Below are 25,023 nucleotides of genomic sequence, written 5' to 3' on the forward strand. Positions count from 1 at the left end.
TCGCGGTGAACAAAAAGGTAGAGAGTTGTCGCTCAGCGCGAAAGGGGGTATCTATAGGCTTAAAAAGAAGAGCCTCAAAAGAGTTTCCTTGTGTAAGTGTACGAAACAAAGCATAGACCTGAATCCACAGTCTGCTCGCCTTTAAACAATTCCACCAGATACGCCTTTGTTTCCTGCTGGTTACAACCGCAAAAACAAGTCGAAGGATGTGAGCCAGCCGGGCTGGCGTGTAATACCAGCGGTACAACACTTTGTACCCATTTTCAAAGATAAGAACATTTCTCGAACACTTCGAGGTGTTTTTTTTAAAAATACATTTCTTTCCTTTACAATCACTTTAAAGCGGTGTTCCGCCCCCCAAAAAAATGAAATGAAATGCTAGCAGCTACTCATACTGCAGCTGCTTTAATAATCGGACGCTTACCTGTCCTGGAGTCCAGCAATGTCGGCACCGCAGCTGATGTTTCCATCAGCTGTCGGGTGCTGCCGCCTCCATTGCGGGTAAGGGTACCCGGCAGTGTAGCCTTGCGACTTCACGCCAGGAACCCTACTGCACATGCGCGAGGCCCCGCTCCTCTCTCCTACTGGCCCGGCGACAGGGAGAGGAGGAGGGAGCCCCACGGTGATGTCATGGACCGCAGCCCGAACTCCCGGAAGTGGGAACAGGATACCTGTCAAAGACAGGTATCCTGTCCCCCCTCCCCCCCGAAAGGTGCCAATTGTGGCACCGGAGGGGGAGAGGAGACAGATTAGCAGAAGTTCCACTTTTGGGTAGAACTCCGCTTTAACTTTTTTGTACTTTTAAAAATAGAACTAGGCAAAACTTTTTTTTTTCCATTTTGGATAGAGTAAGGGAAGGTTATAACCCCTGTCAGTTTTTCTCTTGCCATCTGTGTCCCATTGGGGAGATTTACCTTCACTTTCTGTCCCATAGCCAAACAGGAAGTGAGAAAATCCCAGCAATTTAGGGGAATCCATTGGAGCCACCCAATCCCCCCCCCAGTGTCCCCATTAGAAAATGTGCCCTGAGGACAAATGTTCTGGGGACAACCCAAAATTTGAGATTCTATTTTACTTTCACTGATGATGATAACTGTAAACGGGACAAATAGAGCTGGCGAATCTCCCCAACGGGGGGCAGAGGTAGCAATAAAAACAGGTGTTGTAATCCATCTCCACTCCTTAAAAAATGTTTTGCTTTTAGTTATACTTTTAAGTTTTCACTTTTGCCTCTTTTACTTTGACAGTGATTTTTATTTTTTGTTTGCTCACAAGGTGTTACAATGAGTGCTCCCATGGCTCTTGCAGTGGGCCTCCATTTTTCGCCTGTCTGTGTGACCTCGGATGGACTTCTAACAGCACAACTGTGACAGAAAGTGGAGTCGAGTGCAGCGTGGACTGCGGGTGTAACTTCCACAGTACCTGTCCTCATGGACCAGGAATCTGCGATGCTTGTCAGGGTGAGTGAGGGGACGGCAAGGAGTGTGCTATGCTAAATCATATACTTCAGGATGCAGCATAAAGTAGGTTGTTTGGGTGGGTGGCTGTTGACTGGACAGTATGTAACACATACATGGGGTTGATTTACTAAAACTGGAGCGTGCACGATTAATCAATCGCTTTACGATTAACAAAAGCAAGTTGGGATTATCAGAGCCTTTTTTTTTTTTAAGGAAACAAGATTTACATTGGAAAACTATTAACAGGACAACTCAATTTGCACCATCAATCCTGTCAAATACTGTACTAATTTACTGTAGGTGCAACTGTCTGTCATTATGCAACCTAGAATACCTAAATCAAATCATTGGGCTTGATTTACTAAAACTGGATAGTGCAAAATCTGGTTTAGCTGTGTATAGGAACCAATCATTTTCTTTTTGTCAAAGCTTAATTGAACAAGCTGAAGTTGGAAGCTGATTGGCTACCATGCACAACTGCACCAGATTTAGCATTCTCCAGGTTTAGTAAATCAATCCCAGCGCATGATTTAATCTGCATTCAAACCAAGAATTACATTTTTTTTATTGCAGATAATTCCTGAGATGTGGTGGTTGTATTAGCTTTCTATTTTAGGGTTTTTTTTCTCTTTATTTTCATCTGATGATCCTGCCAGTAACACACTTCCTGTTCTGACAATACTTGCCTAAAGTTGTCACGCTTTGATGGAACTACAGACATCTCTTCTCCATAACATATTAATAGATGGTTTGTAGTTAAAGTGGTTGTAAACTCTTTACAACCACTTTTCACTACAGGGAAGCCTATAATAAAGCTTACCTATAGCTACCGTGGATATCTCCTAAACCTGCTCGGTTTAGGAGATATCTCCTTTATCAGCATGTGCTGACGTCATCGGCTCATGTGCACTGAAGCAACGGCTCGTGCGTACAGTTGCTTCAGCTGACGTGCCGTTACCTGCGGCTCCCGTGCACATGCGTGGGAGTGACGTCATCGTGGCTCCGGCCAATCACAGCACTGGAGCCCGCGATACCCAGAAATAACTCTGGGAGACATGTCGCCAGGCAGAGCAGTGTGCCGGGACCGCTGTGGGGGCTTCGATCTAAGGCGAGTATTTCATAATGATTTAGTTTGGTGCGCTTTCAGAAAGTGCACCAAACCCACAGGTAATAACAGAAGTCTATGGCTCAGTCCAGGTAACCTGCCGGTAATAACAGAAGTTTATGGCTCAGTCCAGGTAACCTGCCGGTAACAACAGAAGTTTATGGCTCAGTCCAGGTAACCTGCCGGTAATAACAGAAGTCTGGCTCAGTCCAGGTAACCTGCTGGTAATAACAGAAGTTTATGGCTCAGTCCAGGTAACCTGCCGGTAATAACAGAAGTTTATGGCTCAGTGAAGGTAACCTGCCGGTAATAACAGAAGTCTACGGCTCAGTCCAGGTAACCTGCCGGTAATAACAGAAGTCTATGGCTCATTGAAGGTAACCCGCAGGTGCACTGCGCTGCACTTGTGGATCAATTTGAAAGCAGCCCAGTAACCACTGCAGAACAGGTATGTCCATACAGTATATAAACTGTGATACTAGTTATAAACTAACCTTTAGTAACAATCTTCATTCAGGTATCACTGGCTGTTGCTGCCCCAGGAGGAGTAAATTTGGTATAACTCCGCCTGTGACAGGAGCCTGCGCTATACAAAAAGCATCTTCTTATGCGGCTCTGCTCCACAGCCGTTTGCTTCCTCTACTACCGACTCTATTTACAATTCTGATGCTCTGGTAAGGAGGGTCGGCAACCTGTGATCTAGACTTGCTGACCTGCCATCCCAGAGCAGGAGGTCGTAGGCGACATCAGAAGGCTCCGCGAGCCATGTGTGGCCTCTATGCCACCGCTTGGGCACCCCTCACCTAGAGGAAACGTACACAAATGTAGGGAGAACATACAAACTAGTTTTGTCAGAGAGCACTATGCTATTTCAACTAACCATTCACAAGCATAGGGTGAGTTTTATTTTAGTCAGAGTAAAGCGAATGGTATGATTAAATATATACAGACGTCTTTTTGGAAGCAGCAGGAAAGACATGCAATGTAAAAGTGTTGATAAATAGGTTTATTGTCAAGGTAGTAGTATAATGTGTGCCTGCAATCTTTTATATAGATTGGACACAAGGGGAACATTGCCAGGAGTGCCAACCTGGCAGCTTTGGAAGTGCCACACAGAAGCCGGGGTGCCAGGAATGTGCCTGCAACAAACACGGGACCCCAGAAATGGGCTATTGTGACCGAGAGACGGGTGTGTGCTACTGTACAGACAACACTCAGGGAGAACACTGCGAAAAGTGTGCACCCGGGTACTATGGAGACCCTAGGTATGTTGACACATGATGTGCAAGATCTGTTACTGTTCTCTGTAAAAGGGGATCCGAGGTGTCTGCATTATTCTGGGGTAAACTTACATCTGCATTAACAGCTCAACTCCTTGCAGACAGTCTAAAGACACCATTTAAACCTATTTACAAGGTGTGACAACAATTTAATTCCTGGAATGGAGTGTAAAAAAATGGTTGTATAGGAGCATGGTCGTGGTGGAGAATCCACTTGTGAGGCCAGAGTTCTGGGCTTTTCCCCCCAAATAGATCCCCGTAACCTATTCAGAATTTCCAAGTAACAATGTTGGTTGCCTGTTGTACCATGTTCTATGAACTCGTAGTGAACTTTCCCCTCCTCCAGCATGAGCGTATGAGGGTTTACACTCTGTCCACATTTGCATCTGTCCTTTGCATTTTTAGCTGCCCACTTCTTGTGTCGTTGTGGAAATCTTCCTGTCCCTCCTTCAACCGCCTATGCCATTCAAAAACACTTGATTTCTTAATGTAATGTTCTGATGTAACAGAGCTACACTGCAGGCATTCTGGGAATTAATTTGTCACACCTCGTACAGTATTTATTGCTGACCTTCCAAGTGAGTTTACATTCTGTACATCCAGTCTTATGACTTACACTGCTTGGTTACATCATTATTGCTGTCTGTGTCTTGCTGACTCTTGGACAATCACTCCCCCTTGTGTTTTGTCCTGCTGTTATAGTGACAGGAAGTGACATGAAATCTTGGTGACAACAACATGTTTTTTAGTCCTCCTAAGTCTATTAAAACTAAAAAGGTTACTTTCTGGACAAACAAATGGCCACTGCCCCCACCTATAACCGGCCTTCGCAGCAAGGAGCACATGGAAGGGCAACGCATGCAAAACAAAACCAAAGAAATTCCCAGCTCAACTTACCGACCAGTCTGCAACCAGCTGAATTATCCTAACAGTTTGCATTAAAAACACATTTGCAAATGCATGTGTAAGCTGCAGAGCCTCTTCACAGCACCCCGGTATTATCTGCAGTCCTAACTCTGTAAATTTTTGAGAGCCTCCATAGTAAAAGCACATGCATAATAATGGATAGATAGAGGGAAGGTGAGCCTGGAGGGAGCCCACCCCTCTTTAACTGCTTACTGACCAGCCGCCGCAGTAGTACTGCGGCAACATGGCTCATGGCACATGTTACGTTGCTTCTGTTTGCGGCCACTAGGGGCGCGCGCACCTGATGCTTGCCCCCGGAGCCGATGCGAGTGCCCGGCGGTCGCGATGACTGCCGTGCTCCCGCGATTGCTCGTGACATGGCGAGAACCGTGATCTCTGTGTGTAAACAGTCTGAGGGGAGAAGAGACTGATCATCTGTTCATACAAAGTGTGAACACCGATCTATCTCTTCCCCTAGCTAGTCTCATCCCCCCTTCAGTTAGTACACACACTAGGTAACACATTTAACCCCTTGTTCGTCCCCTAGTGTTAACCCCTTCACTGCCAGTGACATTTTTACAGCAATCAGTGCATTTTTATAGCACTGATCGCTGTATAAATGTCAAGGGTCCCAAAAATATGTCAAATTTGTCCGATGTGTGTCACAGTCACGATAAAAATCGCAGATCGCCGCCATTACTAGTAAAAAAAAAAAAAAATGCTATAAATCTATCCCCTATTTTGTAAACACTATAACTTTTGCGCAAACCAATCAATATACGCTTATTGCGATTTTTATTACCAAAAATATGTAGGAGAATACATATCGGCCTAAACTGAGAAAAAAATCGATTAAAAAAAAAGGGTATATTTGTTATACCAAAAAGTACAAAATATTGTGTTTTTTTTTTTTTCAAAATTGTCACTCCTTTTTTTTGTTTATAGCGCAAAAAAAAAAAAAACGCAGAGGTGATAAAGTACCACCAAAAGAAAGCTCTATTTGTGGGAAAAAAAGGGCGTCAATTTTGTTTGGGTACAGCGTCGCGCGTCCACGCAATTGTCAGTTAAAGCGACGCAGTGCCGAATCGCTAAAAAAGAGGTTTGGTCATTCAGCAGCCAAATCTTCCGGGGCTGAAGTTGTTTAAGGAGCAGGGGCACCCTGGACACTCAACATATAGTACAAAGGCAGCAAAGGTGTCCAGTGAGTCCCCTCACCAGTGTTCCAACAGTACAAACTTGACAGACGTTTTTTAGTGCTCCTGAGTCTATTGAAAACTAAAAAGGTTACTTGCTGAATAAACTAATGTTCATTGCCCCCCACCTATAACTGGCCTGCGCAGCAAGGAGCACATGGAAGGGCAAGCATGTCAAACAAAACCAAAGAAATTCCCAGCGCAACTTACCGACCAGCCTGCAACCAACCAAATTATTCTGTCTTAAGTATGTGTTAAAAACGGGGGTTTAGTTTGCACACTTTGTGCTGAAGTTGTACTTTAACCTTTTCATAATAAAAAAATCTATCTAGCAAACCTTGCTTTCCCGTAAGCAATATGAAGCTCATTAGTAGGATTGTTTCATATTTTACTACTGCATCTGTTTTCATAGGACTGGTGGGACTTGTTATCTTGAATGCCAGGGCCGTCAGCTGCTTACCAACGTGTCTTCCTCTGCTCTGGGATCTCCTGGCGGCTCATATTGTCTGTGGGTGCTGAACGTATCTTCTCACTCTGAGCCCTGTCACCCAGAGGACAACTGCCCGAGGCTTAGCTTCAGTCTGCAGCCGGACTTCAATATCCCCTGCACGGTAACCTATTTTGTTTTCTGATTTAAAGGTGAAGTATGCTGGATTTTTTTCGTTTTCAAGTTTACAAACTAAAGTTTTATATACTTTTTCTTTTTTTTTTTTTAATTCTCAGTTGTTTTACTTAAATACATACATGGTACTTCCATGACCTATAGCTGGAAAAGCATGCTGCAATTTCTAATGAAAGCACAGCATTGGTCTTTTTGGCAACCTGTGTATAACTGACTAAACAAGATGGCCCCATCCTTGCTAGATGAAAGGGAAGGGAATGCGTCCTTTTTTATGTAACTCACTCTGCAGATTGTGTCTTCTGAGCTCCCTTCTATTTTGGTCTGTTCCATAGCATTAGCTAGTAAATCTATCTTCTGAAAACTGCTGCACCTACTTGAAGCTTGCTATGTGCTGGCTGTCAGTGAGAGTTTATCATCTACTAATATGCAATATTTCTTTTTTTTTTTTTTAAACCGATCATTTTTATTCACATAACATAACAGGTCTACACCTGTTTGTATAATTACATACAAAAAACACCATATAGAAAACAATGCAGCGTGAAGCATAGATACCACACAGGTTCAAATCTGCAAGAGCCCTTAGCATATAAACTATGACAAAGATCCTGCTTTCAAAGAATGTATTATGCCGCGTACACACAAGCGGACTTTCCGGCAGACTTGGTCCGGCGGACCGGACTCCGTCGGACAATTCGATCGTGTGTGGGCTCCAGCGGACTTTTTTTTCCCAAAAGTCAGACGGACCTAGAAATAAAACATGTTTCAAATCTTTACGACGGACTCGAGTCCGGTCGAAAAATCCGCTCGTCTGTATGCTAGTCCGACCGACAAAAACCGACGCTAGGGCAGCTATTGGCTACTGGCTATGAACTTCCTTATTTTAGTCCGGTCGTATGTCATCACGTACGAATCCGTCAGACTTTGGTGTGATCGTGTGTAGGCAAGTCTGTTCGTTGACTATAAATAAAGAATTGCGCTAGGTGCATAAATGGTGAAAAATGAATAAATCTATAATAAACAACAAAATAACCGTGATATGAGTCCTGCTGCTGGACACTATAACCCCGATATAAGGCAAAAAAATGTGTGGATAATGAACAGTGCAGCGCTGGACATAAATCTAGATGAATACTTATACCAAATAATGATAATAATACCAATGAATAATAATAGCAACAATAAAAGTGACAATAGCATCTTATTAGCATATTGTCACTTTTATTGTTGCTATTATTATTCATTGGTATTATTATCATTATTTGGTATAAGTATTTATCTAGATTTATGTCCAGCGCTGCACTGTTCAAGTCTGTTCGTTGGTAAAGTCCGTCGGATAGACCGTCGGACCAGTCCTGTCGAAAAGTTCGCTCGTGTGTACGCGGCATTACTCAAACAAGACGTATAATATTCACACATGAGCCAATATATTGTGACACGACAATAGACTCAAAAACTTAGAAAAAACAGTAACATTTACAAGAAAAAAAAAAGAAAAGAAAAACCATATACACCTCTTTAAACTACAGTATAATAACCTAAAAGCCTTGGCATGTCTAGGTATATTAAATACAATACAAATCTATAATTTGTGATAGAAGGTCCCAGTGGGGAATACCTTTGGGATCTATATCCTGTATTCCTGGAGGTGGAGGGTGCTGATCTGTGGCAACTATACAGTAGTGCTGATTACCGACCTGAATCTTGTATAACTATAGAGCTGATAATATAATATTTAAGGATGAGTATAAGGAACCTTTATACTAAGTCAGAGGAAACTCCTTTTCTCAGTATTCTGTCTCTTACCAACTGGAACATGCTAGACCAGGAGTACCCAGCCAAGCGTCCCAGATAGTTGTCAATTTTGTCAGGCATCCTCTGTGTTAATATACCAATTTCTTCCCAATTAGGGTATCATTACCAAGCCTTGACCCACACCGTATGAGAAGGGGGTGTTGTAGAAAGCCAATTCTGAGCTATGAGCTTTCGAGCAATAAATAATACACAAAGGATTGCAGTGTAGGTAGAAGTATATGGTTCCTCATCCAACCATTCCAGTAGGCAGAGCTTAGGATCCAAGGGAAGAGTGAAGTTCAAATATTAATAATCGATTTAGGAACAGCTGTCCAGTATCTAATCAGCTTGGGACACTTCCATAACCTACAGGTGCAGCTCAAAAAATAGAATATCACCAAAAAGTTAATTTATTTCAGTAATTCAATTTGAAAAGTAAAACTCATATATTATATAGATTCATTGCACACAAAGTGATATAATTCAAGCATTTCTTTCTTTTATTATTGATTATGGCTTACAGCTAGTGAAAACCCAAAATTCAATATCTCCAGAAAATTAGAATATTGTGAAAAAAGGGCCTAATAATAAAAAGGGTTTAATAGGGTCTGTGGAAGCGTAGTTTTGCCAGGCTGATAGATGTTGGCGTTGAGCGGCCATATAGTAGTAGAGCGGATTGGGAACCACCAACCCGCCAGTGTCTTTGGCTTCCTATAGTGTTTCCAGTCTTAATACGGGGAAGTTGTTTCCGCCATATTAGTGTGTGAAACACGTTTTGATATGAGCAGGGACCCACATCGTGTAAAGCATACAGGAGCTGTGGGGCCCATCTACCTGCTACTGACAATGGTTTTGTCAACTGACAGATTTTTGTTGAATTTTTTTGAGCAGTGGTTTAAGGTTTAGCTTAACATAAGTATCCAGGTTGGAGTGTATATGAATACCCAAGTAGTGAAATATGTCTACTGCTGCTGTATTTCAACATATGCTACTAAGCAGAAAGATTTACTCTTTGGTGTTCTTCATTTCTGTAATCCTCTCTTTACAGCATAGCTATGTCTATGTGTTTGATGGGAATCCGGCCTTCCTGGATACAGGGCTTCTGCAGTCTGACCGCAGCTTGCTCGGAGCTTTCTGTGGACGTGGACGGGGTGAAGCACCATTGACTGTTGAGGCAACTACAGGTACAGATCAGTAAAAAATGCTCCCATCTTAATTGTACAGTACAGGACAGAGGCTTGATCTTCATAGGCCCTGGGTTATAGGCCTGCTACCTTCAAAAGATTAGAATCTCTGTCAACTTCCTGTCTGGTTTCTTCCTTTCTGTCTAATGAGTGTCTGACATAAAAGGAAGTGAAGATATTTTCCTCCACTTCCTGTCTTTTTGTCATCAGACCGAACAGGAAGTGAAGCAACACCCCCCTATGTTGTTGAAGCACAGGCACCTTCAAGTACCTCTGTTACTTTTGAGGTCAATCCCCATGGAGCCCCCTTGGCCTCTTCTAAAGTCAAGATTAAGATCTGCTTCCTCCCAACATCAATACCTGCCCCTATTATTCACTTGTCAAATGCTAAAATTTTAGTGGCTATTGGCTGTTGAATGGTGGAGGCGGGGTTTAACATAATTATAAGACAGAGATTTTTCTCTTTACAGGTTTCTTGAAATGCTGAATAGTGATACTCAGTTTAACCACTTGCTGACTGCCTAACTGAATGAGAGATCTGGGGTCTTTTTGACCCCAGTTCTCTCAATAAAGAGGACCTGTCCTGCTTATTTCTGTTACAAGGGATGTTTACATTCCTTGTAATAGAAATAAAAGTGATAAAAAAAACTAAATTTAAGAGACAGTGTAAAAATAAAAAATAAAACAGTGTTCAAACCACACATGTGAGGTATCGCTGCGATTGTTATAGCGAGATCAATAATTCTAGCAAAAGACCTCCTCTGTAACTCTAAACAGGTAACCTGTAAAAAATTTTAAAGCATCGCCTGTGGAGATATTTAAGTGTAGTAGTTTGTCGCCATTCCACAAGCGTGCGCAATTTTAAAGCATGACATGTTAGGTATCTATTTACTCGGTGTATAATCATCTTTCACATTATACAACAAAATTGGGTTAACCTTATTGTTTTGTGTTTTTTTAAATGTATTTTTTTCCCCAAAAAATTGTGTTTGAAAGACCGCTGCTCAAATACAGTGTGACATAAAATATTGCAACAATCACCATTTTATTCTCTAGGGTCTCTGCTAAAATATATTGTTTCAGGATTCTAAATAATTTTCAAGCAAAAAATACAGATTTTTTACTCGTAAACAACAAATGTCAGAAAAAGGCCTGGTCTTAAAGTGGATAATGACCCGCATGATAACCTGCAATATTTACATTACATAATAATAATACATTTCTATGTATTTTTTTCCCCTAGGGATCCTTGTGGTTTATTATGAAGCAAACAACACAGAGCCCTCTGGCTTTAACGCCACTTACACCGTGCATGAATGTTACCCGCCTTGTGAACCCAATAAAATGTGCCGGGGACAGAGCTGTGTCTGCAAGAGCCCACTGTCCGGTCCTTACTGCCTGCGCAATGTCTGTCCCCGGAACTGCTCCGCTGATGTTGGCAGAGGAGTCTGTAACCAGGTAAGAGATTGTTGACGCATTCCCTTTCAAAACTGATTTAAAGCAAACTCAGAAGCTGCTTTACCTGCAAAGGGATTTGCAGTTCTGTCTTTGTGATTTTCATACATTTTCCACACTGCACAACCGATCAGGTGGCACACACATTTCCTAATGAGGCCATTTATCTTCTTGGTTCAGTTGTTCACCTTCCTGTGTCACTTTTTCATCTCCAGCCTTCTTGTAGGACAGTGAATGAGAATCATCGCTCTGTCCAGTGGGCAGGGAGCTGAACCTGGAAGCATTGAAGCTAAACTATGAGACAGCAGAGAGATCTTATTGACTACCAGAAAAGTCAGAACTTCTGATGTGCATTCTTGTTCAGAGCCTTAAATTACTAAAGTAGGAGGCATGAAAGCCAGGCAGCTAGCATTTTGTACAGGAGATTGCAGCAATGGCTTACCTCCATGTTTCCCTGCTAGGCTAACAATAGAAAGGGCAGCAAAGTGACTTTAAATTGAGTATTCACTCCTAGGGTCTAATCTACTATATTTACTATCATTACAGAAATAAAAAGCATGCATATAAAAATGTCTCAAATCAAAAATGACTTTTGAAGGTCATGAAATATTAGCTGTAACAACCTGGTGTGCAGTCAGTCCCTAGCTTCGTATAGGTCTTGTATACTCCTACAATGAGATCTCTCTTCTTTAAAGCATAACTGCCCATCTTTGTGTGTAACAGCTCCTCCTGTTACATTCTCTTTAACTACTTCCCACCCGGCCACTGCACATAAACGGCTGGGTGGGCGCTTCCTCCATCTGAGCGGACGTTCCTGAGTGGGATCGTGCGATCCCGATGCGATTGTGTCACCCGGATACAGCGCATCTCGGATCAGCAGGAGGGCTGATGGCTGGGTCCAATCACAGCTATCATGTGATGTAAATAGAGAGCTGGTTGCTAGGCAATCGGCTCTCCTTCTCCTTACCTGGAGCTTGTCAGTGAGGAGAAGGAGAGCCGATCGCTGCAGCCGGCCGATGATCTGTGTGTATGAGCAGTTTTTTACAGCTTTTTACACACTGATCACCAGGCTAGTGTCTCCACACAGTGTCACCACACAGTAAAAACACCTGCCCCACATATATCTCAGTAAAATCATCTGTCCCAGTGATCATCTGCGCACATCTGTACATAATCATCTGCGCACATCTGTCTGTGATCACACAAACCCAATTATTATACATTTATCACAAATTTTTTTTACCGAAGACATGTAGCAGAATACATTTTGGCCTAAATTTATGATGAAATTTGATTTTATTGGATTTCTTTTAAAACAGAAAGTAGAAAATAGTGGGGTTTTTTTTTTTAATTTTCGCTCTTTTTCCACTTATATCGCAAAAAATAAAAAAACAAGTGGTGAATAAATACCGCCAAAAGAAAGCTCTATTTGTGTGAACAAAATGATAAAAATATAATTTGGGTACAGTGTAGCATGACCGCGCAATTGTGAAAGGCGGTGAAAGTGCCCAGTATTGAAGTGGTTAATATAAATATTCCAACAGGGAGAGTGGAGATGAGATCACCATTATGGCCACAGTGGGTATGCTGACCCGGAAGATAAAGCAAAATCTCACCAATAGACTTCCCTAGGGAAAAAAAATTGTCAAGTGGTGTAACTCTCTAGCATCTACCAGAGAGTAAAATCTTAGTTTGAGTGGTCTGACCCGTTTTATCCTGCACATCTAGAATATGATATTGTTGCCCCTATAGGTCATAATGCTGACAAATACAGAAATTGGGCACAAAACTCCATGCATTGCATTAGCACATGATAAACTCTAATCTAAACACAAGGATAAACTGGAGCACTCCATACATGTAGTATCCAACTCTTCTGTTTCTTCATATGAAGATAAGGTTGGAGACTAATATATTTCTTCTGTGGAAAATTGATGGATCTATGATGTCCTTCTTCACCATAATGGATGGTCCACTTTTACAAATGCTTCTTTTGACAATATTTTGTGTCTCTGCAGACCCTTGGTGTATGTTTCTGTTCTCCTGGTTATGCCGGAGATGACTGCTCAGTCTATCTAGACTCTGGAAAGATTGTGTGGGAAAGTCTCATGGACCCTCAACTCACAGCAGTAAGTATACACCACTTCAGCATTAATTGGTGTTCTTAGCGTTGCAGTAGTCACTGTCAACATTATCGCTTTTTCAGGATACAGCGAGTCGCTTTCTGCACCGCCTTGGACATACTATGGTGGAGGGCCCAGATAATACTCTGTGGATGTTTGGGGGCTTGTCATTACGGGATGGAGTGCTGGGCAGCGTTTATAGGTAATCCACAGATTTATATTTTTTCAGATTCCTCACGTTATCCAGTCAGCTTTTATGTGGGACTTTTTTCTCTACAATTTCATTACATGTCCTTTTAAAGGTTCACTCTGCTGAGAATTCAAACCTTGAGATGCCTGGAGCATGGCCTGCCTGCTCAGTAGTTCAGTTTTTCATTCAGAAGTTGTGGGACTACACCAGTCCATCCCACTCTATTTGATATCAATATTATTTATTACATGTATTTTATAAAGCAAGGACAATTTATGCAGCACTTTACATATTTAATGTACATTCACATCAGTCCCTGCCATTAAGGAGCTTACAGCCTAAGGTCCCTATATCATGTGCCTACATGTTGCCAGTTTAGACAGAAGCCAGTTAACCTAAGGTCTTTGTAGCGTGGGAGGAAACCAAAGGAAATCCATGCATGCGCAGGGAGAACATGCAAACCCTATGCAAGTAGTGTCCTTACTGGTATTTGAACCATAGTGCTACAAGGTTGAAGTGCTAACCACTAAACCACTATGCTGCCCAATCTAATGATGCTGGAACACACCTACTGGTGTGCTGGAGCACACACTTAGCCGCATTTTATACAAGAGAAGATTCTAGGGGTGGCCCATTAAGGGCGTACGGATGCTGGCCCCCCTTGTCCATCGCTGCCCCCCCTATCCATGCTTCCGGCCCCTTTCAGGACACTGGCACATGGATGCCAATGCGGAGGGGCTGCTTTTTTGAAGCTCCAATTAGAGCCAGAGGCTCTAATAGGCTTCAATATAGGGTGGGTCGGCCAATCAGGAAGTCGGTTTTTACACCGGTCACCTGATTGGCTGAAAGGACAGGCGATCCTATTAGATGCCTAGGAGGAGGAGGGAGGAGCCTCATGGCAGAAGCTGCAGAGTGGACACAGGAGCCGCTGCCCACCGCCCATTGGAGCTTGCAACCCGACGCTCGTAGGAGCCCACAACCTGCAGGAGCCTGCAACCCGCCTCTCGTAGGAGCCTGCAACCCGCCGCCCATAGGAGCCCGCAACACAGCCGCTGCTCGCCGCCTGTAAGAGCCTGTCTGCAACTGATGGTGTAAGTGCTGGGGTAGGGGGGGTTGTTTGCCGCCCCCCTCCTCCCGCCCAAAAAAAAACCCACCAGCCACCACTGTATCTAGACTGCATAAATAGACCACATAGGGGTGTATTTGAAAAAAAAAAAAAAAAAAAAGCAGTGGTGTGGCCTTACTGCAACGATACTGCTTCTTTGAAAACAAAATAAACTTGCATTTATGAAGCACAACGATGTGCTAAGTGCTCTACTTGCTGGGAGCGAGAAGAAGAACCACGACTTGACCTGTCAGTCGTGTAACCAGCCTCTTCTGCAATCAGAGTTATCTCTGCATTAAGCAAAGTGACCTCAGTGACTTACAGCATGTTCCAAATAGCAGCCTGCATTTTTATGAATACACCACAAAATGGCAGGTGCGGTGTAGAGTAGATGTCGGATTTTTGTTATAAATGAGGCGCATAATTCACATTAAGAAAATTGCAATGACTTTTCACAATTGATGGGTTTACTGGGATAGCCTTATTAGCTCACCTAATGCTTTCACTTGTTGCCCGGAATTGTCTTCATCTTTTGTGATCTCTGCTATAGATATTCTGTCTCTGAACGGCGCTGGACACAGATGTTGGCTGGAACCGAGGGAGGAGGCCCTGGACCTAGTCCTCGATACTTCCATGCGGCTGCTTATAATCCTGTTCGTAATGCCATGTATGTTCTGGGAGGCCTGACAAATTATGGAGCGTACAGTGACTTTTGGGTGTTGAACCTCACTACTCTGCAGTGGCGGAGAGATTTGGTGAGTACTTGAGGTAGCTTCTGTCTTTCCATAACTCTTATGCCCCGTACACACGGTCGGATTTTCCGATGGAAAATGTTCGATGGGAGCTTGTTGTCGGAAATTCCGACCGTGTGTAGGCTCCATCACACATTTCCCATCGGAATTTCCGTCACACAAAATTTGAGATCTGGATCTCAAATTTTCCAACAACAAAATCCGTTGTCGTAAATTCCGATTGCGTGTACACAATTCCGACGCACAAAGTTCCACGCATGCTCGGAATCAAGCAGAAGAGCCGCACTGGCTATTGAACCATCCGCGTTCTTGACGTTCGGAATTTCCGACAAGATTTGTGTGACCGTGTGTATGCAAGACAAGTTTGAGCCAACATCCGTCTGAAAAAAATCCATGGATTTTGTTGTCGGAATGTGCGATCATGTGTACGGGGCATTACTTTGCACAGTAATGTTGTCTTGTGGAACTGTCTGACAATCAAAAACATCAACATCACAGATGAAGTATTAGAATGTATACCATCAAAACAAAAACAAGCATATACTTAGTTGCATTGAAGCTCTAAGGCTGCATTCACACCACAGCATTTTGAATCATGGGCAGAGCTGGTGCGGATCTGCCCGCGCGATACAGCGCTGATGTGTGAATGACAAAAAGCGGAACTCGCATTTGACATGCCATTCATTTGAATGACACCTCAAATCACGGTGCGGGCCTGCTGCTGTTGTTGCGCCATAAAACGCGCTGCAATCGCAGCAACCCGCATCATGGGACACATGTCACCCAAAAATAGTTCATGAGCTACTTGTGTCCCGTGATTGCAGCACCGCAATTTGAGGTGTCATTCAAATGAATGGTATCTCAAACGTGAGTTCCACATTTTGTCATTCACACATCAGTGCTGTCAAATCGCGGGCAGATCTGGCCGCAATTCAAAACACCGTAGTGTGAATGCAGCCCTAGAGATGTCACCAGAAAAAAAGAGTATTCTTACCGACGGCGTGAAAATATTAAAATTATTATTGCAATTTAAAGCCTTACAAAATCTTTATAGATGAAGTATACATGCAGCGAAAAGGTCCCAAAACATAAAGCATCAATCCAGCCTTACTGGTGCTTTTATGTGGTACTGAACTAAAAAAAAAAAAAAAAGTATCTATCTAAGACTATCTGCTATGGTTTAGGGAACATCTAGAAATGTTAGTTGTGCTTAATCAGCACCCTACAAAACCTTATTGTTCTGCAATTCCTCATAAGATAAAGCAGTGCACCTCCTGATGTGTGAGTGTGTATCCTGTGTCTGCAGCCTATTAGCTGTACATCTGCAGTGTGAGATCTGAGACACTGCTGCCTCTAACTGCCAGTCTCATGAGATTTGGTGATATCACTACTGTGCTGCTCACTGTTTCCTTTGCTGGAAGCTCTGGCATGATGAAGCAAAGTAATACAGAATTTGCCTTCTCTCAAGTGTGGTTCATAAAGACAATAGTGTTCAGTAAAAAAAGGAGGGGGGTTCCAGCGCTCCGAATGATGTGATGCCTAGAATGGATAGTGCAATGGTAGCTGTAATAGCACATTTACATCAGGCAATATCATTTGGAACAAGGAGGCAGCCATCCTCAGAGGGTGTCCATTACCTCTGTTTGTAGTGAATATAAAGGAAGGGGAAGCATAGGGGGGGAGCGGGCATTAAGGGGATTTTAGCGGTGTCTGATATAGAAGTACACAACTACTGTATTAAAAATAAAATGCAATTTTTTATTTATTAACATAGCATAGTTAAAAATTGGACATCATTTTACAAAACATTGAAAGATTATAAACAATTGGTGGTAGAAAATCATTTACAGGTGAGTAGAGAGTCGCAGCAAGGCAAATTGCACATTAACCCTACATGTTTCGCTTTTATAGCTTCCTCAGGGGATGTGCAAAGGACTTTAATTTGTTAATTTCTACTGAGACCACTAAATAAATGAAAAGAAAAAAAGGGTTACAACAAACGATTGAAACAGTGCAATAAAAAGTTCAGTACAAAGGTATAAATATGAGTGTGAACCCAGTTGCCTACACCGCTCAACACTTACCCTGTACAAACTTTATACCCAAGAATCAAGTATTCTAATTGTCTGTATGGAAGGTAAGGCTTCAATCAGAAGACTGTGTGGAATTCAATACAATCGCAGACTAAAAAGATGATAAACGAAGTATAATAATTAATCATGTGTAGAGTTAGTTTTGGTAATTTGGTAATTAACACAGTCTTCTGATTGAAGCCTTACCTTCCATACAGACAATTAGAATACTTTTACAATCAGTGACCTTGATGTAAGTATTTAATCTAATCTAGGAGACTTATGTCCCCCCCCTTTTTTCTATTTAATTATCAATACTATACCACGTCATTGCTATATCTCTCTGCTTTCATCTAAATTCATTGGCACAACAGTATAACCTTATGGTGATCTTGTTGTTCTTCAGTGTCTCCCTATCTGCCCTCTATGGCTGTGCCAAATTGACCCCCCCTGGATTCGGTTTGTGGGGCGTGGGTAGGGACCCGGCCGGGTGATTCTTGGGTATAAAGTTTGTACAGGGTAAGTGTTGAGCGGTGTAGGCAACTGGGTTCACACTCATATTTATACCTTTGTACTGAACTTTTTATTGCACTGTTTCAATCGTTTGTTGTAACCCTTTTTTTCTTTTCATTTATTTAGTAGTCTCAGTAGAAATTAACAAATTAAAGTCCTTTGCACATCCCCTGAGGAAGCTATAAAAGCGAAACATGTAGGGTTAATGTGCAATTTGCCTTGCTGCGACTCTCTACTCACCTGTTAATCGATTTTCTACCACCAATTGTTTATAATCTTTCAATGTTTTGTAAAATGATGTCCAATTTTTAACTATGCTATGTTAATAAATAAAAAATTGCATTTTATTTTTAATACAGTAGTTGTGTAATTCTATATCAGACACCGCTAAAATCCCCTTAATGCCCGCTCCCCCCTATGCTTTGTATTCATATTGTTTGGGATGAGGTGTCTTTAGCTAAGGGTGTTGGCTTCATCAACCGGACCAAAAAAATTCTCATAAAGGAAGGGGGGTGTGGAGGCGCCAACTGTAATAGCCTATTATGCAAATAGAAATTAGTGTAATAGTTACACTTACTGGTTCGCAGGGTGGGGGTGTCCTTTAAAGGTGGCAGTGTCCTGGGATGTGCTGGTGTTCTATTGCCGGCTCGGATCTTGTCCCTTCGGCCGTCAGGGTGTGGGATCTGGTCACAGGCTGGTCCGCTGCATCCATCGTATGGAGAGCTCCACGCTGACCACTCTGGAGCGCGGAAATGACGTCACTAGTGCACGGCGAGCATCCAGGCAGAGAATGGGGATGGTACAGGCTATGCGCTCGGGGCTCACAGCTCCTTCTACTGGCCTTTAGAAAAGGATAGAAGAACCAGTAAGTGTAACTATTACACGAACTTCTATTTGCATAATAGGCTATTACAATTGGCGCCTTCACACCCCCCTTCCTTTATATTCATAAAGACAATAGACTGTCTCTATTTCAAACAACCACCATGCCTTGCTGCCCTCTTAGGACTGGAGTAGTCCTACACTGTACAATGGAAAAACAGAAAAAGAGGGCGCACCAGTCTAGGGCATTACCTTTATACACATTACACATTCATCCAATTAAAACAAGTAATCTACTCACAAACCAATGTAAAAACAAACTCATCAATGCAATCCAAAACAGGTTCGCCTACTTATCACAGGAAGAAGCCACACAGGTCTAAAAAAGGCTAATGCGTTTAAAGGGGTGGCCCCTCTTTAGAGCTCTGAAGAAGAAGGGACACCCCTTGAAACGTGGTTGCCTTTATAGACCTGCGTGGTAAACAGAGGAAGAGTGTCCAAGCCTGTTTCTGTCATCTCAATATAAAAGAAATGCTTCTACTCCAGGATTCCAGTTTGAGTGGGCCTACTGCAAATTACTCCCCTAGTGACACCATTCTGTCTTCCTAGGATCCTCTCTTGCCAGCGGTGGCTGGTCACACACTCACTTCACGGCGTGGATCATCCTTAGTATTGATTGGTGGATACTCCCCTGAGAACGGCTTCAATAACCGTGTGTTGGAGTACAACATTGAATTAGAGATCTGGAAAGTGGGACACCATACAGGCACGCCACCAACGGGTGAGTCTTAGTGATGTATCTTTGAATGACACTTGGACCTACACTTCAAACTGCTGCAAATATAATTCATTTTTTTGTAATAAATACCATGCATGTGACGGGAAACCCAAACTTATGGGGTTTCACTGTACATTTTGACCGTTGAAGCTGATTGAAAAGTAGATGTATTTTTTATTCAGGGAGATTAATGCCCCGTACACACGGTCGGATTTTCCGATGGAAAATGTCCGATCGGAGCGTGTTGTCGGAAATTCCGACCGTGTGTGGGCTCCATCGGATTTTCCGACACGCAAAGTTGGAGAGCAGGAGATAAAATTTTCCGACAACAAAATCCGTTGTCGGAAATTCCGATCGTGTGTAGACAAATCCGACGGACAAAGTGCCACGCATGCTCAGAATAAATAAAGAGATGAAAGCTATTGGCCACTGCCCCGTTTATAGTCCCGACGTACGTGTTTTACGTCACCGCGTTCAAAATGATCGAATTTTCCGACAACTTTGTGTGACCGTGTGTATGCAAGACAAGTTTGAGCCAACATCCGTCGGAAAAAATCCTAGGATTTTGTTGTCGGAATGTCTGAACAAAGTCCGACCGTGTGTACGCCCTATAACACAATGCAGAGTATTGGATTCATATTTGCTCTAAATAGCTGGGGGCCTCTAATACAATTTATATGTCCTAAATTGGGTGAGAACTTTACTGCCCGTATGCTTTTGTATTTTCAGTCCTGTTTCCTGTGGAAGATGTTGAGGTGACAACTAGGGTTGCACCGATACTAGTATCATTATCAGTATCGGTGCCGATACTTATTATTTGCACAAGTATCGGTACTCGTGCAAATGCACCGATACCTGAAACCATCGGTTCTTTGAGCTGTCAGGGGGTCTCCCCAGTGTTAAAGAAGTCTGGTGATTGGAGCTGTCAAAAAAACCCAAAAAACAGTCGGCAATGTTTATTAACAACATTGCTCAGCCCTGAAACGCCAAAATAAAAAGAAACATTGTTTCTTTTTGTATATTTCTGTTTCTTCATCTGCAGATCAAAGGGATGAACAAATGTTCCTCTGCTTAACCCCTTAATAACCCTTAATTTACTCTAGTCAGGCTTAATTAACTCCCTATTCTCCTCCATTTAATTATTATTTTCCTGTTTTTTTCTTTTGTTCACGTCTATTTTATATTTTAACGATAAACAATTAAAACTTTTTTTTGTTTGCTTTGTTAGTGAATATTTTTACACATATATATTAACATATACTTACACATTTCACGTTGAAAAAGCGCTAAATAAAAAAAAAAAAACAGTTTATTTTATTTGTAAATAACTTTTCAATGCTTTGTACCATTGCTGACAGCTGAAGTGAAAACAAAACAGTTGCGGTAGGTATCGGTGAGTGAAAAAAAATGTTTCGGTACTTGTACTCATTGTAAAAAAAATGGTATCGGTGCATCCCTAGTGACAACCGTTGCCTTCTAACACTGGCACATTTATTGAATAAGCCATGTTTTTTTCCCCCTAGGTCTGTATGGTCATTCCACTGTATATCATGAAGCTACCGATGCCTTCTATGTGTTTGGTGGACATCGGTTCCATGTGGAGGCTGTGACACCCTCTCCTGAGCTTTACAGTTTATATTATCCTAACCTGACATGGAGCTTGCTCGCCCCCTCTCAGGGAAAAAAGGTATTGCAGTAATTTGAGACATGCTGTTGGGTAGCACAGATTTTACTTTAACATCAACAGTTTTTAATTGTCTTACTTTTGTCTTTTTTATTTCTTTTGTTAGCCTCTTTCACACTTCTTCCATGTTGCTGCAGTACTGAAGGACACCATGGTTGTAGTTGGCGGCCGAACAGAACAGCAGGAGTACAGCAATGAGATTCTGTTCTATCAGATCCACTGCAATTCCTGGATAAGACCCAACAAGTCTGGTGAGCCGGCCATCTATAAATTACAGGGGGGCCTTGTTTGGCATAATAAGAACTGTCTTTGTTCCCTCATATCTCTTTCTGACTGTCATTTCTCCAAGACAGGTTTGTAAAAGATAATTAAAATGTTATGTCCTGCTATTTTCTTTTGTATTTTAAAGTGACACTAAAGGTTTTTTTTTTTGTTTTTTTTTTTTTAAATAACAAACATGTCATACTTACCTCCATTGTGCAGCATCCTCTTCTGGGGGCTCTCGCGGCTCCTCCCCGAATCGTATAACCCCCTAGGAGAAGCGCTCTCCCGGGGGGTTACCTTGCGGGCACGCTCCCGAGTCATTCGTTCGGGGTCCATAGAAGCCGAATGTATGACTCGGCCCCATCCCCTGGCGACCGGGACATTGGATTTGATTGACAGCAGTGGGAGCCAATGGCTGCGCTACTATCAATCCATCCAATCAGGACCTGAGACACCGGGTTTTACTGGTGTGCTCATCCCTGGGACAAGATAGAGGGGTTACAAGTAAGTAAAACGGGGGCTCGGGGGGCTGCAGCATTACAGGAGGTTTTTCACCTCAATGCATAGAATGCATTGAGGTGAAAAAACTCGAAGGTTTACAACCCCTTTAATTGGTATTATTGTTTTAGAGAACTAGTGTAGCTGTCCTCTTCCACCAACATTTTTCAATGTATTTTTAAATATTTCTATTCTTCCTTTTCTCCTCGTCCCTATAGAAATGTGTTCTCTATAAGCTGTACCGGAGCAGGCAATATTGACATTTCAGTCTTTACTTGGTATCTTTTTTTTCTTTGCTTGGTATCTTTTTTTTTTTTTTTTATATTACTTTTTAAATGTAGAAATTACAAGTCACACAACTACACAAAGCAAAAAAAAAAGACAAAGGAAATTTAAAAAAAAAACAGAGCCACAACACCAGGGGCTATTACAACAACTCTAGGTATCTGCTAGAGATAAATTAAAACAAGTGTATAGTAGTCATTAAAGGTTAACACAAGTTTCTAAATTGCACCAAGAGCAATTGCATAGACAAGATTATGGGAGTCCAAAGCTAACAAAATGATATAGTGGACTGGCAAAGGTAAACCAAAACCACCATTAAAGGAGAGTTCATAGTAAATACAGAAAACAAAAAATGGTGGCCCATATTATACATTAGCTAAGTATAATTAAAGTGATTCATAAAGTGATTGTAAAGGCTTGTTTAAAAAAAAAAAAAAAACATGTTATACTTACCTCCTCCTATACTTACCTCCTATGTGCAGTTGGTTTTACACAGAGCAGCCTGGATCCTCCTCTTCTCGGGTCCCTCTTTGCTGCTCCTGGCCCCTCCCTCCTTTGATTGCCCCTCAGCCAGCAGCTTGCTACAGGGGCACCCAAGCCGAGTCAGAGCTCCATGTATCCATTCAGACACGGAGTCCTAACCTGGCCCTGACCCCTCTCTCCCCTGATTGGCTGACTGACTTTGATTGACAGCTGCAGGAGCCCATGGCGCTGCTGCTCTGTCTCAGAAGGAGTGTCCTGGATGGCTGAGGGGATCGTGGACATCGCTGGAGAGAGAAGGGGCTCAAGTAGGTAATTAGTGGGTGCTGGGGGGGCTGCTACACACAGAAGGTTTTTTATCTTAATGCATAGGATGCATTAAGATAAATAAACCTTCTGCCTTTACAACTCCTTTTAAAGGCTCAAGCTTTTTTACCTTCATGCATTCTATGCATGAAGGCAAAAAACATTCTTTGTGCACCAGCCCCGCTAATACCTGAGCCCCATTAGGATCCATCGATGTGCACGACAGCCTTGGCTCCGGGTACTCTCCCACCTCATTGGCTGAGACATCAGTATGAGCCATTGGCTCCCGCTGCTGACAATCACAGCCAGTGAGCCAATGAGGAGAGACAAGGGGCAGAGGCATGGCTCTGTGTGTGAATGGACATGCAGATCAGCAGCTCCGGATGCGCCTGCTCGGGTGCCCCCATAGCAAGCTCCTTGCTCTGATGGCACTCAACACGAAGGAGTGTCCTGGATCACCGGCGGGGGAACTCGAAAAGAGGTGAATCGGGGTTGCTCTGTTCAAAACTGCTGCACGGAGCAGGTAAGTATAACGTTTTTTTTTTTTTTTTTTCATTTTTTTTCATTGCCTTTATTATCACTTGAAGTAATCAGTCAGACACAGTAGATGTGGAATTAACCCAACCTCCCCAGACCTTATTGAACTTAGCAGGCACCCCCTGCTGGCATATGAAGCTTTGTAGAAAGGCAAAGTTTTGTTAATGAAAGCGTCAGCGCAGCAGTGTTTTTTCCATGAAAGGATAGTAAGCTTCCTGGCATAAAAAAATAATGGTGTAAGGAGGATGCTTGCTTAGTATTTATAGAAGTAGATTATAAATGTGAAACTTGTGGCAGCCCAGTAAGCCCGTTCTGTGCAGTCCACTGAAGGTCTCCTAGGGTGGTGGGTGGGCACGAGACCTGAAGTTCTGCATTTCCAGATGGTATGACAGACAGAGTTTTCTCCGGGGTGGTGGGTGGGTAAGAGAAACACGGTGCACTGAAGCTTTAGAGTGATACTAGAACAGGCTATTGCTGATAAAGGATGTCTGAAGGCAGAGAGACTACAGAGCGGCTATATAGAAACTCTCTGAAGGTGGTGCAAGAAAAAGTTAGAGCAGCTTGCAGTGCTGTCTAAAGCTGGTGGCATGATCATCACTGAAGATGGCACAGAAGGAGGCTCAGAAGATTGAACTGTGTTGGTTCTCCCTAAGTCTCACTTGGCTATCACTGTCAGTTTTTTATTCTTTTAAAGTGAAAAGGAGGATAAAAGATAAACATAAATGGGAGCTGTTGTATTTTTGCTTACCAGTACTGAAGAAATGCAGTGTTTAACCACTTCAGCCCCGGAAGATTTGGCTGCTCAGGCCATTTTTTGCGATTCGGCACTGCGTCACTTTAACTAACAATTGCGCTGGTCGTGCGGCGCTGTACCCAAAAAAAATTGACGTCCTTTTTTTCCCCACAAATAGAGCTTTTTTTTGTGGTATTTGATCACCTCTGCAGTTTTTATTTTTTGCGCTATAAACAAAAGAAGAGCGACAATTTTGAAAAAAAAAAAAAAAACACAAAATCTTTTACTTTTTGCTATAAAAAATATCCCACATTTTTTATAAAAAAATATAATTTTTTTCTTTGGTTTAGGCCAATACGTATTCTTCTACATATTTTTGGTAAAAAAATTGCAATAAGCGTATATTGATTGGTTTGCGCAAAAGTTATAGTGCCTACAAAATAGGGGATAGATTTATGGCATTTTTATTATTTTTTCTTTTTTTTTTTTACTAGTAATGGCGGTGATCTGCGATTATTTTCAGGACTGCGACATTATAGCGGACACATCGGACACTTTTGACACATTTTTTGAAACCATTGACAAGTATACAGCGATCAGTGCTATAAAAATGCACTGATTACTGTATAAATATCACTGGCAGGGAAGGGGTTAACACTAGGGGGCGATCAAGGGATTAACTGTGTTCCCTTTGTGTGTTTCTAACTGGGGGGACTGTCTAGGAGGAGAGAGAGATCGCTGTTCATACATACTATGAACACACAATCTGTCTCCTCTCCCCTGAAAGAACCGGGATCTGTGTGTTTACACACACAGAACAAAAATATTACAGCGCACACATGCAAAAAAGACATTTACCTCCAGCAAGGCTAGTTTAAAACA

At 42.3% G+C, this 25,023-nt stretch overlaps 1 protein-coding gene across 1 annotated transcript in view; it reads left to right on the top strand.

The window, feature by feature from the left end:
• The window catches only part of MEGF8 (multiple EGF like domains 8), a 119,501-nt gene that overhangs the window by 62,770 nt on the left and 31,708 nt on the right, over window positions 1-25,023 (top strand). The window contains exons 22-32 of the mRNA XM_073602044.1: window positions 1,276-1,460; window positions 3,620-3,830; window positions 6,357-6,555; window positions 9,409-9,544; window positions 10,788-11,002; window positions 13,018-13,128; window positions 13,206-13,324; window positions 14,968-15,172; window positions 19,186-19,357; window positions 20,878-21,041; window positions 21,145-21,289. Of these exons, the coding sequence (XP_073458145.1) occupies window positions 1,276-1,460; window positions 3,620-3,830; window positions 6,357-6,555; window positions 9,409-9,544; window positions 10,788-11,002; window positions 13,018-13,128; window positions 13,206-13,324; window positions 14,968-15,172; window positions 19,186-19,357; window positions 20,878-21,041; window positions 21,145-21,289 (1,862 nt within the window). The remainder of the gene's footprint in view (window positions 1-1,275; window positions 1,461-3,619; window positions 3,831-6,356; window positions 6,556-9,408; window positions 9,545-10,787; window positions 11,003-13,017; window positions 13,129-13,205; window positions 13,325-14,967; window positions 15,173-19,185; window positions 19,358-20,877; window positions 21,042-21,144; window positions 21,290-25,023) is intronic.

Source organism: Aquarana catesbeiana, linkage group LG10 (genome assembly GCF_042186555.1).
Source record: "Aquarana catesbeiana isolate 2022-GZ linkage group LG10, ASM4218655v1, whole genome shotgun sequence".
Lineage (NCBI taxonomy): Eukaryota > Metazoa > Chordata > Amphibia > Anura > Ranidae > Aquarana > Aquarana catesbeiana.